The 13,886-nt window shown below is 33.9% G+C and overlaps 3 protein-coding genes across 4 annotated transcripts in view; 1 reads left to right on the forward strand and 2 right to left on the reverse strand.

Moving 5' to 3' along the window:
* Positions 1-13,886, reverse strand: part of LOC149478325 (pikachurin-like) — a 171,247-nt gene that overhangs the window by 124,366 nt on the left and 32,995 nt on the right. The gene's annotated exons all lie outside the window — the stretch shown is intronic.
* LOC149478327 (uncharacterized) lies at positions 3,568-4,864 on the forward strand. Of its 2 annotated transcripts, XM_089709586.1 has the most exons (3): positions 3,568-3,801; positions 4,118-4,343; positions 4,450-4,792. In XM_089709586.1, the coding sequence occupies exons 1-3, from the start codon at positions 3,688-3,690 to the stop codon at positions 4,458-4,460; spliced, it is 351 nt and encodes a 116-aa protein (XP_089565712.1). In that variant the 5' UTR covers positions 3,568-3,687; the 3' UTR covers positions 4,461-4,792. The 2 variants fall into 2 exon arrangements, 1 of the variants encoding a protein (XP_089565712.1); XR_016317448.1 differs by lacking the exon at positions 4,118-4,343 and having other exon boundaries at positions 4,450-4,864.
* Positions 6,391-7,615, reverse strand: LOC149478328 (uncharacterized). The gene is made up of 3 exons (XM_089709587.1): positions 7,382-7,615; positions 6,840-7,065; positions 6,391-6,733 (listed from the first exon to the last, which is right to left on the reverse strand). The coding sequence occupies exons 1-3, from the start codon at positions 7,493-7,495 to the stop codon at positions 6,723-6,725; spliced, it is 351 nt and encodes a 116-aa protein (XP_089565713.1). The 5' UTR covers positions 7,496-7,615; the 3' UTR covers positions 6,391-6,722.

Genomic DNA, 13,886 nt, shown 5'->3' on the forward strand with positions numbered 1-13,886 from the left:
GCACTGCTAAATATTATTTACGTGGACACTTTATTTTTGGATGTTCTTAATTGTATATTATAACATTTAACTAAGTAATGCATTCGCATTGGGATGTACAATCTGATTAGGAAATAATGAGGACAACATATACATAGCTTTGATTTTAATTCAACAGATACAATTAATACAATCTTTCTGAAATATTGTGTCCTTCTGGGATTTCAATGTAGATTTACATCCGTAAACGGAACAGTTTGTGCGCGCCATAACAGAATATGTAAGTACCTATGTATAATAAAATTATTACACAAAAAATACGACTGCGTCGTCCTTTCGCGATAGGTAAAGCAATCTCAGCGTGATTGCTTTACGCGGCCCGCGTCGCCCGACCCCCGCCAGTTCCCCTCCGTTTCTCTGCACAAGTACATTCGTCGCACTACTGTAGGATGGTAATACTGTGCTAATATTATAAATGCGAAAGTAACTCTGTCTGTCTGTCTGTTACTCAATCACGCCTTAACTACTGAACCAATTTGCATGAAATTTGGTATAGAGATATTTTGATACCCGAGAAAGGACATATAGGCCACTTTTTATTGCGAAATATGTACAATAATATTATGTAGTAGTTAATAATATCAAATCTTTTTTATTTCTTACTTTTCCGTTTTTGAAGTCGGTTGTTTTTAACGCAGTTATTTTTATTTAATACTTTTTAGTGTATTTTTCAACACGAATCAAACGAGCCCAAACTCGATAAAGTTGAGTCAATATATTACTGAGTTCCTATGGCCACCTTCCGATCCCATCATCAAATCAGCTTCATGTCATGATAATGTTTCATCGCTATCAAATTTACATACGTATACAAAATTTCAGCTCAATCGGTTACCGGGAAGTGAATCAAAGTTACTTGCTACATATCAACTTAGTCATCGAGTACAGACAAAAATGCTCATAAAATAAAAACTACTGGGCCTATCCGAAAAAAAAAAATTATATGACCAATTCGACACCATCCCGCATCGAACAAAAAAAGAATCACGTAAATCGGTTCAGAAACCTCGGAGTAATCGGTGTACATACATAAAAAAAAATATACCGGCCGAATTAATAACCGCATAAAATCGCATGGAGAGCTTAATTTTCATTAAAGGCTCTCATCGCACGGAAAGCTAAATTTTCACAAAAAAGCTCTAATCCCACGGAGAGCTTAATTTTCACAAAAAACTCTCATCGCACGGAGAGCTTAATTTTCACAAAAAGCTTTAATCGCACGGAAAGCTTAATTTTCACAAAAAGCTCTAATCGCACGGAGAGCTTAATTTTCGCAAAAAGCTCTAATCGCACGGAAAGCTTAATTTTCACAAAAAGCTCTAATCGCACGGAGAGCTTAATTTTCACAAAAAAGCTCTAATCGCATGGAGAGCTTAATTTTCACAAAAAGCTCTAATCACACGGAAAGCTTAATTTTCACAAGAAGCTCTAATCACACAGAGAGCTTAATTTTCACAAGAAGCTCTAATCACACGGAGAGCTTAATTTTCATAAAAAGCTCTAATCGCACGGAAAGCTTAATATTCACTAAAAACTAATCGCATGGAGAGCTTAATTTTCATTAAAGGCTCTAATCGCACGGAGCTTAATTTTCACAAAAAGCTCTGATCGCACGGAGAGCTTAATTTTCACAAAAAGCTCTAATCGCACGGAGAGCTTAATTTTCACAAAAAGCTCTAATCGCATGGAGAGCTTAATTTTCACAAAAAGCTCTAATCGCACGGAGAGCTTAATTTTCACAAAAAAGCTCTAATGGCATGGAGAGCTTAATTTTCATAAAAAGCTCTAATCGCACGGAAAGCTTTATATTCACAAAAAGCTCTATTCGCACGGAAAGCTTAATATTCACTAAAACTAATCGCATGGAGAGCTTAATTTTCATTAAAGGCTCTAATCGCACGGAGCTTAATTTTCACAAAAAGCTCTAATCGCACGGAGAGCTTAATTTTCACAAAGAGCTCTAATCCCAAGGAGAGCTTAATTTTCACAAAAAGCTCTCATCGCACGGAGAGCTTTATATTCACAAAAAGCTCTATTCGCACGGAAAGCTCAATTTTCACAAAAAAGCTCTAATCGCATGGAGAGCTTAATTTTCACAAAAAGCTCTAATCGCATGGAGAGCTTAATTTTCACAAAAAGCTCTAATCGCATGGAGAGCTTAATTTTCGCAAAAAGCTCTCATCGCACGGAGAGCTTTATATTCACAAAAAGCTCTATTCGCACGGAGAGCTTAATTTTCACAAAAAACTCTCATCGCACGGAGAGCTCAATTTTCACAAAAAGCTTTAATCGCACGGAAAGCTTAATTTTCACAAAAAGCTCTAATCGCAAGGGAGAGCTTAATTTTCGCAAAAAGCTCTCATCGCACGGAGAGCTTTATATTCACAAAAAGCTCTATTCGCACGGAAAGCTCAATTTTCACAAAAAAGCTCTAATCGCAAGGGAGAGCTTAATTTTCGCAAAAAGCTCTCATCGCACGGAGAGCTTTATATTCACAAAAAGCTCTATTCGCACGGAAAGCTCAATTTTCACAAAAAAGCTCTAATCGCATGGAGAGCTTAATTTTCACAAAAAGCTCTAATCGCATGGAGAGCTTAATTTTCACAAAAAGCTCTAATCGCATGGAGAGCTTAATTTTCGCAAAAAGCTCTCATCGCACGGAGAGCTTTATATTCACAAAAAGCTCTATTCGCACGGAAAGCTCAATTTTCACAAAAAAGCTCTAATCGCAAGGGAGAGCTTAATTTTCGCAAAAAGCTCTCATCGCACGGAGAGCTTTATATTCACATAAAGCTCTATTCGCACGGAAAGCTCAATTTTCACAAAAAAGCTCTAATCGCATGGAGAGCTTAATTTTCACAAAAAGCTCTAATCGCATGGAGAGCTTAATTTTCACAAAAAGCTCTAATCGCATGGAGAGCTTAATTTTCACAAAAAGCTCTATTCGCACGGAAAGCTAAAGGAGAATGGCGAAACTGGGCCTAACAAAATTAGGGCCTTACAGAAATCATAATATATTTAAAATTCATTTTGTTATTTTTAATAATTCTTGGTAAAATATTGACTTCTGATTCTATGGGAAAACAAATGTTTGAAAAAAAAGATAATGTGTTCACTAACGGCATTGTTATTTAGATTTCTATGACTACCGGTCTTATCAAGCAGAGATTGTCAGTGCTGTCAGGAGTAAAATAGTCGATATATCGATTAAAACGAATGAATATTTATTTTCATTTTTAGTTTTATATAAAATTCAAATGCTTTATAAATCAGAAATATAAGTTAACTGCGTTACATATTTTATTTTTAACTTTTTAGCACGCTATTTATTTAGGTAATTCTATACATTTTTACTCATGGCGGCCGCACTTTGTAAGAATATTTCTGAAATGTAGCTGGCCGCTTCAATTTTAATTACAATGTCATGTTTGTCGTTTGACTTTTGACATTTGATTGAGGTTTTTCGTTTCGTGGTTAACTTATTTTCTTCATCTTTATCGACTTTCGCTACGTATTACGGAGACTGACGATCTCTGTTATTACTACCAACCAACGCTTGCACACCGGACTTTGATTACCTGCCTTTACGACTCACTACTGCTACCCTACCTGGACACCGACTTTGCATCCGATTTTTCATTTACAAATATGAACTGCATCAACTGTGGTATTAATGCTAATCGTAACAATGCTATACGTATGCATTTGTTACAAGATAACGCAATAATATCAATTATACAAGGGTGGGCTGCTCCTCTAACGGTTAGTGGATTAGTATTATCTAAGGTATTTAGTACTAGCTATTGAAATCAAACAAAAACTTAAACACACATTGTTTTATATATATATACTAGCGGTCCACCCCGGCTTCGCCCGTGGTACCTACATGTTTAAACTATCCTATCTCTCAAGTTGGATCGAACTCCACATGGTGTGCGAATTTTATTATAATCGGTTAAGTGGTTTAGAAGTCCATTGAGGACAAACATTGTGACACGAGATTTATAATATATATATATTAATATATAATTATTCACTTTCTTTGTCCAATATTGTAATATTAATTCTTTATTTGTAGATCACTCACTCTGATCACATATGTGATGCATGCTGGAAACTTGCAAATGATTCTTTGAAGATTGAAAATCATGAAGATGACACTGTAACTTTGGGTCATCAACGTGTATGCATTTATTGTGGACGTTTTGTATTGCGCACACGGTTTCATTTACTAAGAACTGATTCTCAACGCGATCAAAGAATTAGAGCAGTGATATTAGAGTGGATATTACCTCGTCATTTAAGTTATTGAGTGTTTTGATAATATTTTAAGTAAAAAGTTGCCAATAATCTTCTTTTTAAATCTCAAAGTAAAAATGAAAGGTGTTTTAACAAAGTATTTCTTTACAGATTGGAAATAGAGCAACATATCTATGTCATTCTTGCTGGGTGAGGGCTCTCATAGGAAGGGAAGCAATAACAGTTTATTATTGTAATTGTTTAGTAGGAAGAAGAACTGTAGGTTGCTGCTGTCACGTTATGTGCATAATATGGTACCTTAGCTGGGCAAGGTATCAACCAGATTTAATGCCGCCAGCACAGTTTCTGGATGATGTGTTAATTGTTTATGATGATAATGATGAATAAACGATTTATGAAAAAACGTGTTTTATTTTATATATAAGTACCTACGATGTTTTGGTAGGTACCTACTCTAAAAGAATAAAAGTTCGAATATCTCTATTACCTAACTGTTCTTCTGTTACACTCTGTATCTAAATAATGTATATTATAGGATATAAACTTACTTCTACTTAGAAAGAAACAAAGCTATTCATTGAACTCGAGCAAACCTAACCTCAATTTTAGTGACGTTACATGCTCAATATCTCTGCTATCCCATAGAATAGATCTTTAATTGTTATATTTAATAGAATCTGTATATTTTTATCTATTTAACCCCACATAAATCATCAGTGTAACGATCAGGCCCAAAGTCCTATGGGAGTTCGCCATTCTCCTTTCACAAAAAAGCTCTTAATCGCACGGAGAGCTTAATTTTCACAAAAAGCTCTAATCGCTCGGAGAGTTTAATTTTCACAAAAGCTCTAATCGCACGGAGAGCTTAATTTTCACAAAAAGCTCTAATCGCATGGAGAGCTTAATTTTCACAAAAGCTCTAATCGCACGGAGAGCTTAATTTTCACAAAAAGCTCTAATCGCATGGAGAGCTTAATTTTCACAAAAATCTCTAATCGCACGGAGAGCTTAATATTCACTAATAAAAATAACTGCGTTAAAAACAACCGACTTCAAAAACGGAAAAGTAAGAAATAAAAAAGATTTGACATTATCATTTACTTCATATTATTTATATGTGCTATTAATTATTAAAAAGGTTTGATGTCGGTGCACGGGCTTAATAGGTACTAAGTGCTTAATGTTCGGCACCAACTTCAAACCTATTTAATAAATAGCACATCCATACTAATATTATAAATGCGAAAGTAACTCTGTCTGTCTGTCTGTTACTCAATCACGCCTTAACTACTGAACCAATTTGCATGAAATTTGGTATTATATTTTGATACCCGAGAAAGGACATAGGCCACTTTTTATTGCGAAATATGTACCACGGGCGAAGCCGGGGCGGACCGCTAGTTATTATTATAAAACTCTAATCTAGATGAACTGCTTCTAGATATTTACATAATATCTAAACAACTAACTTTGAAAACATATTATAAATATAGAATATATAAATCTAACAATCACTTTATATTCATAAGTTTATAAGATGCACAATTTTTAAAAGATTCAAAATAACTTTTTATTGGTCATTTTCATAAGCGTTAAAGTGCATTTGGCTCTCCTTTGTGCCAAAGCTAGTCTTGGCAGTCGCTTAAAACGACTTTAAAACTAAAATTATGAGCCAAAAATGGCCGACGTTGATCTTATTGTACTTTTGTTCTTGCAATCTTCCTGTTTGACATAATTTTTATGCTATTGGTACAATATTTTAAATATGAAATCGGTTGAAAATGAAAAAAATAATTAAAATATGTTAACTAAATAGTTTTAAAGGAGAATGGCGAACTCCCATAGGACTTTGGGCCTGATCGTTACACTGATGATTTATGTGGGGTTAAATAGATAAAAATATACAGATTCTATTAAATATAACAATTAAAGATCTGTTCTATGGGATAGCAGAGATATTGAGCATGTAACGTCACTAAAATTGAGGTTAGGTTTGCTCGAGTTCAATGAATAGCTTTGTTTCTTTCTAAGTAGAAGTAAGTTTATATCCTATAATATACATTATTTAGATACAGAGTGTAACAGAAGAACAGTTAGGTAATAGAGATATTCGAACTTTTATTCTTTTAGAGTAGGTACCTACCAAAACATCGTAGGTACTTATATATAAAATAAAACACGTTTTTTCATAAATCGTTTATTCATCATTATCATCATAAACAATTAACACATCATCCAGAAACTGTGCTGGCGGCATTAAATCTGGTTGATACCTTGCCCAGCTAAGGTACCATATTATGCACATAACGTGACAGCAGCAACCTACAGTTCTTCTTCCTACTAAACAATTACAATAATAAACTGTTATTGCTTCCCTTCCTATGAGAGCCCTCACCCAGCAAGAATGACATAGATATGTTGCTCTATTTCCAATCTGTAAAGAAATACTTTGTTAAAACACCTTTCATTTTTACTTTGAGATTTAAAAAGAAGATTATTGGCAACTTTTTACTTAAAATATTATCAAAACACTCAATAACTTAAATGACGAGGTAATATCCACTCTAATATCACTGCTCTAATTCTTTGATCGCGTTGAGAATCAGTTCTTAGTAAATGAAACCGTGTGCGCAATACAAAACGTCCACAATAAATGCATACACGTTGATGACCCAAAGTTACAGTGTCATCTTCATGATTTTCAATCTTCAAAGAATCATTTGCAAGTTTCCAGCATGCATCACATATGTGATCAGAGTGAGTGATCTACAAATAAAGAATTAATATTACAATATTGGACAAAGAAAGTGAATAATTATATATTAATATATATATATTATAAATCTCGTGTCACAATGTTTGTCCTCAATGGACTTCTAAACCACTTAACCGATTATAATAAAATTCGCACACCATGTGGAGTTCGATCCAACTTGAGAGATAGGATAGTTTAAACATGTAGGTACCACGGGCGAAGCCGGGGTGGACCGCTAGTATATATATATAAAACAATGTGTGTTTAAGTTTTTGTTTGATTTCAATAGCTAGTACTAAATACCTTAGATAATACTAATCCACTAACCGTTAGAGGAGCAGCCCACCCTTGTATAATTGATATTATTGCGTTATCTTGTAACAAATGCATACGTATAGCATTGTTACGATTAGCATTAATACCACAGTTGATGCAGTTCATATTTGTAAATGAAAAATCGGATGCAAAGTCGGTGTCCAGGTAGGGTAGCAGTAGTGAGTCGTAAAGGCAGGTAATCAAAGTCCGGTGTGCAAGCGTTGGTTGGTAGTAATAACAGAGATCGTCAGTCTCCGTAATACGTAGCGAAAGTCGATAAAGATGAAGAAAATAAGTTAACCACGAAACGAAAAACCTCAATCAAATGTCAAAAGTCAAACGACAAACATGACATTGTAATTAAAATTGAAGCGGCCAGCTACATTTCAGAAATATTCTTACAAAGTGCGGCCGCCATGAGTAAAAATGTATAGAATTACCTAAATAAATAGCGTGCTAAAAAGTTAAAAATAAAATATGTAACGCAGTTAACTTATATTTCTGATTTATAAAGCATTTGAATTTTATATAAAACTAAAAATGAAAATAAATATTCATTCGTTTTAATCGATATATCGACTATTTTACTCCTGACAGCACTGACAATCTCTGCTTGATAAGACCGGTAGTCATAGAAATCTAAATAACAATGCCGTTAGTGAACACATTATCTTTTTTTTCAAACATTTGTTTTCCCATAGAATCAGAAGTCAATATTTTACCAAGAATTATTAAAAATAACAAAATGAATTTTAAATATATTATGATTTCTGTAAGGCCCTAATTTTGTTAGGCCCAGTTTCGCCATTCTCCTTTGAAAGATAAGATTTTATTGCACTGTAGTATTATTTTTACATCGCCATCTAGTGTAAAAAAAGCTAAACTAGTAACTAACTATGTACGGTACTACGAAAAACATCCAAAACGAAAAAAATTATTCATTAGTTTTGATAAATTATTATATGTTTCTATCCTATGTTTCTAAGGTGTTTTATTAAATATCTTACGAATAATAATTTTAGAGAATAATATACAAATACCTTTTTCCATAACCTGATAACGACAACCTATTTAATTCAGCTTTCCTTGTAACACTTAATAAAAGGTCTCACTTGAAAAATTAAGAATATTGGAAAATTTCAGAAAAAGTTGCTATTCAAAATTCGCTTGTTTGATAGTTCATAAGTAGGCGGGAAAACGTCTCTAGAGATCTCGATAAAATATATGAAATGGGAATAAGTGTTTATTATTTAATAAGTACTAGCGACCCGCCCCGGCTTCGCACGGGTGCAATGCTGATACTAAAAACACTACAGAAAAACTGTGGAAACGTAGCGACCCGCACCGGGCGGCCGGCCGGTACCGCCGCAAACGCTACGTCCCGCAATTTTTAAATCTGTAATATCTTCGAAGATATTCACTTAAATCATACGTGTAAAGGGCCATATGGATCTATATTAAATAAACAATGTATTCAAGGTATTTAATTGGTTAAGGATTAATGCTGTATTGGTTAAAATCGCTTCGAAAATTAGCCATTATTTGTCGTAAAAAGTAAATGACAAAAAAAAGTTATTGTGGGTTATCCATAAGAGATAGACATATACCATCGCGGACTTTTCTGTAGACCTTTTCAATGTGTATAATACTTAGTACATTATTTTGATAAAACTCGTAGGGTTCAGCCTGCGTTTGCAATATAAGCGGAAAAAAATGTAATTTTTTACGACATCACGTTAGAAACCTCAAAAATAACAGTACTTCTCCACTATTTGATGGATGTTATTATACATATAAACCTTCCTCTTGAATCACTCTATCTATTAAAAAAAACCGCATCAAAATCCGTTTCGTAGTTTCAAAGATTTAAGCGTACAAAGGGACATAGGGACATAGGGATATAGGGACATAGGGACAGAGAAAGCGACTTTGTTTTATACTATGTAGTGATAGTGATAGTGATGTATTTTGGGAAATTTTATTATTTACACTCATATTACAAAGCTGAATACATTGTTTGTTTGAACGCGCTTATCTCTAGAACTGAAAATATGTTTTTTTGTTGTAGGTATGTTAGATAGTCCATTTGTCGAGGAAGGCTATAGGCTATACTATATCATCACGCTTATACAATTGGAGCGGAGCAACGCATGTAAAACCGCGGGGCACAGCTAGTATCATTATAATTAGTAGTCATAAGTTCATAAAATATAAAATTTGTTTAACCAAAGTGTGTTAGATTAATTGCTATAATTAACCAAAAGGTATGCAAAATAGGGTAGGGCAGTAAATTAGCCCCTACAGCCTACAAGATGTCAAATGTCATACGCAGGTTTACCCAAAACTTTCATGTTGATAACTTTGCTGTGAACTCGGTTAAAGAGATAATTGTCGGTATATAATTCTACACATTAGAGGAGTCTTTCACTACAGTTTTGTGAGATATAAATATAGGTAGTACATAAATAAGTAAAATGTACAATTATTGATATTATTATCACTTTTATTTTTATTTTCATTTCAGTCTTATGATCAATGATTTTTCAGTGTCTGGTGCAGTCTTTATTCACTCCTCATTCCTACAACTAAATATCTACACACACAATACTCACTAGACATTTATTAAAAAATCACAACCCTCAAAATATTGACTTTTTTTTTTTTTTTTTTTTTTATGTATAAGTCGGCAAACGAGCTTGCGCGTCATCGTACAGAAAGCGATGATTGGCGCCGCCCATGAACAACCACAGACTCTGGAGTATTGTGGTTGCGTTGCCGGCCTTTGAGGGAGGAATACGCTCTCTTCTTAAAGTATTCTAAATTATAGACCTTGGGAAATGCCGAATTTGGAAGGTCGTTCCACAGAGGAGTAGTGCGCGGTAGGAAGTTCCTCCTAAAACGCACGGTGGAAGAACGCCAAGTATCGAGATGATGTGGGTGAAATTTGAGCTTGTGGCGTGCGCTTCGGTGGTGAAATTCGGCGGCTGGAATTGTACCGAACAGCTCTTCAGAGCATTCACCGTGGAAAATGCGGTAAAAAACGCAGAGAGATGCGACATCTCTACGGAGAGCCAAAGAGTCCAGCCGATCAGTAATACAAGGATCATCCACAAACCGTGTTGCACGTCGCTGGATTCGGTCAAAAGGAAGGAGCTGGTACTTGGGTGCACCGGCCCAGAGATGGGAACAGTATTCCATGTGCGGCCTGACCTGTGCCTTATAGAGTTGAAGGCTGAGGCTGACTAAGTAGGTATTTTCCATATTATAGGTAGGTATGTCAATACTTAATAAATACATATTCATCCCAATAATAGGTACCTACCTAGTTCATTAAGATTATACAAGTAAAGTTATCTAATCCGTAATACCTAGGTTCAGTTATAATAAATTTCAATCGCTCTTCATTAACCGTTATTAGATACCAAAGCCCATTATCTCATCAAGTTACCGACTTAAAAGAGTTTCCAACAAAGGGCCCGAACAATTGTACCTTACATTAAGCTCATAAAATATTTAGCCTAAATTTTATTCCTTTTCTAATTCCCAGTCAAAAACTTGGGGATTGTCAACGTTTTACAAGTGTAATCCCGGCCTAGCTAGGATTATGTTCCTCTGTGATGTTTCCATATAATATATGCGTACAGGGACGTATTACCTATATAATGTTCTGGAAATCTTCTTATTATGTATCTACTTTCATAGCTATAGGTACGGGAAGAACACGATAATTTACATAACAGTTTACTGTACCTACCTAATGAAAAACACGCTTAAAATATTTGCTTTAACGTCGGATATTGGAGCCTTAATAACGTTATCACAGTATTTTGGCATCCTGCTGCTTCTAACGTTTACATTTTGTTTATTTCTATATGAAAATTCTTGATTGAAACTATTATCCAGAGAGTGTTACAGCCTACATCAAAATATCATCTTAAAGCACTTCTCTGTCTTACGCAATCGGGTAACAGCGGTTTAATATTAAAACTCATAAATCGTCAATACGACCCTGTAATAATGTGCCAATTTAGTCGACGCACGTATCGCGAAAGCCTAGTTCGTTTCGTCTCCGTGAACTCATAATATTGTCCTTATACGCGGAAAATGTTGGTATGTCATACGAATTTATATTAGATCTACATAACTACATAAACAGGTGGTATGTATAATCATTGGCTTACAAACATTGAACGGAGGATAAGATCGAAAGAAAACACAATGTAATTGAAATTGAAAACATATTTAGCAAAGTATTAAACGCAATTTAGTTATAAAATTATTTTATTTTGAGTTATTTATTACTTTTGTTTTGAATCATAATTCATAATATCTCTTGACGAAAAAAAATTCATTTCTAATCAGCATTTTATCAGCAGATACAATTCTCTACAAGATGAGGTTTACAGACCGATTTTTCAGGACCGTTTTTTATTTACATCGGGTATCCAATGCTGAAGCCATAAATCTCGATTGCTAAACACAGGCTACCCAATCAGCAAGGTAGTTTAGTAACATAAGTTACTAATCATAAAATACGTCTTTTTTTAAATAGGTAGGTGGATAAAAAGGATACTTATGCTAGCTGGTCCACACAGCTTTCCTCGCGCGGTCTAAATACATTTTCATGGTCCAATATTGAGGGTTGAATTCAGCTGAAATTCTTTAGCGGATGCCTACGGAGCTTACCTACATCATAGAGGCTATCTGCAAGCCAAATTTCAGGCCGATCGGTGCAGTAGTTTGGGATGTGCGTTGATATAATTATCAGTCAGTCATTCACGTTTTCATTTTATACAATAAGATTCTTAACACACTATCTATAATATACACTTTATATAATTTTGGCAATAGATAGTGTATATTCCCAAAATTATATCCCGTTACAATTTACTTATGCATATATACTTGTAGCATCTTTTAGTAGTATAACCGCTGTCGACCAAAACACAGAGCAGTAATTAAGATTTAACAACAAGAACTATTTGGGCACTCAAATTCTTCATGAATTATTCACCTGTTTGTACTTTCAGATAGTGGAATTGTGGTTACCTACATGTATTTACAAAACAGGTGAATATATAATATATCTATTATTTTATTAAGTACAAAACAAATGTTAACATGAAAAATTTAATTCATTATTAACAGATATTATTAACCCTTATTAAAGTACCGAGGTTGTAATTTAAAAATATTAAATGCCAAGTTAAGGCAATCAAACATGTAATTTAAAATTAATTATAATCATTGTGTATTTTCAATAAAATTCTACTTACATTGAAAAATTATTCTTTTGAGTTCAGAATCACCACAATGCTTGAACTACAACTTACGAACCACATTAAATATTTAATATTATATCTAGGAAAATAAATTACGACATACTTTTATTCATAAAATACACTGTGAGACTTTGATTTCTCATGCATATATTATGTCGAACGTACGTTTGCTACAAGTGTAATATTGTATCACAGAAAATCAAGAAGACGCGAGTGACGTGTAATCCACAAGTTTTAGAGGACTTTTAATAGGGTTGTACATGATATAATCCATCTTTTTCCATGTAATATTTCACTACATAGTATAAAACACATTCCGTCGTCTGTGTGTCTGTATACTTATATCTTTAAAATGACGCAGCAGAATTTGATGAGTTTTATTTCGGGCGGAAAGCTAGTTATTGTAAAAACAAAATAGCATCTTAGGAATCTTATCTAATCTTATAGAATTATATTTTTAGGCATGAGTGATGAGTGGATAAATTTCTGGCAGGTTAGATACATGCTAGAACTAAATCGATATAATCTATTTGTGTAGTAAACCCAATAAATTTTAAAATATTAGCCTTATTGCTACAAACAACAATATCTTTTAAGCAAGGGAAAAAGTAAGAAGTCTACGAGTATATTTCCCCAATTATAATTTATTTTTTGTTATATTCTCTTGTTAAACTTAATTATTTTGCTTACCTTTCTTCATCTATATATATAAAACTCAAAGGTGACTGATATAGTGTCTATCAACGCACAGCCCAAACCACTGGACGTATCGGGCTGAAATTTGGCATGCAGGTAGATGTCATAACTTAGGCGTCCCCTAAGAAAGGATTTTAGAAAATTCATCCCCTAAAGGGGTAAAATAGGGGATGAAAACTTATACCATGAAAATTTATCTTTTCCACGCAAGCGAAGCTGCGGGCAACAGCTAGTTTATAATAAAGTACAGTAGCAAATAGGTTATTTTATCCGGAACACAAATATTTGTCAGAACTCGTTCCAGGATAATATTTCACTGTGATGTAAGTATATTAGATTATAAGCGAACCTATTAGTTTTCATTTTATATAGAAAAAAAGATCGCGTAAAAAATATTGAAAAGTACATATTCCACGCGAAGTTAATGAGTCGTTTTCAAAATAATTGTACATTACTAAAAAATGTTTGTCCCCCTAAAAAATCTTCGAAAAAAATATGGTTACGACTGAAATAAATCATTGTTAACGTTTTACAGACTA

The sequence above is a fragment of the Colias philodice genome, chromosome 22, assembly GCF_061535455.1.
Source record: "Colias philodice isolate Cphi_HAF_F1 chromosome 22, ilColPhil1 Martin Lab GWU primary, whole genome shotgun sequence".
NCBI lineage: Eukaryota > Metazoa > Arthropoda > Insecta > Lepidoptera > Pieridae > Colias > Colias philodice.

Excerpts from the sequence above, each read along its gene's own strand:
- LOC149478327 (XM_089709586.1), top strand. The coding sequence starts at position 3,688 with ATGAACTGCATCAACTGTGGTATTAATGCTAATCGTAACAATGCTATA. Across the intron at positions 3,802-4,117 it reads GGTGGGCTGCTCCTCTAACG|ATCACTCACTCTGATCACAT; the intron begins GTTAGTGGATTA and ends CTTTATTTGTAG.
- LOC149478328 (XM_089709587.1), bottom strand. The coding sequence starts at position 7,495 with ATGAACTGCATCAACTGTGGTATTAATGCTAATCGTAACAATGCTATA. Across the intron at positions 7,066-7,381 it reads GGTGGGCTGCTCCTCTAACG|ATCACTCACTCTGATCACAT; the intron begins GTTAGTGGATTA and ends CTTTATTTGTAG.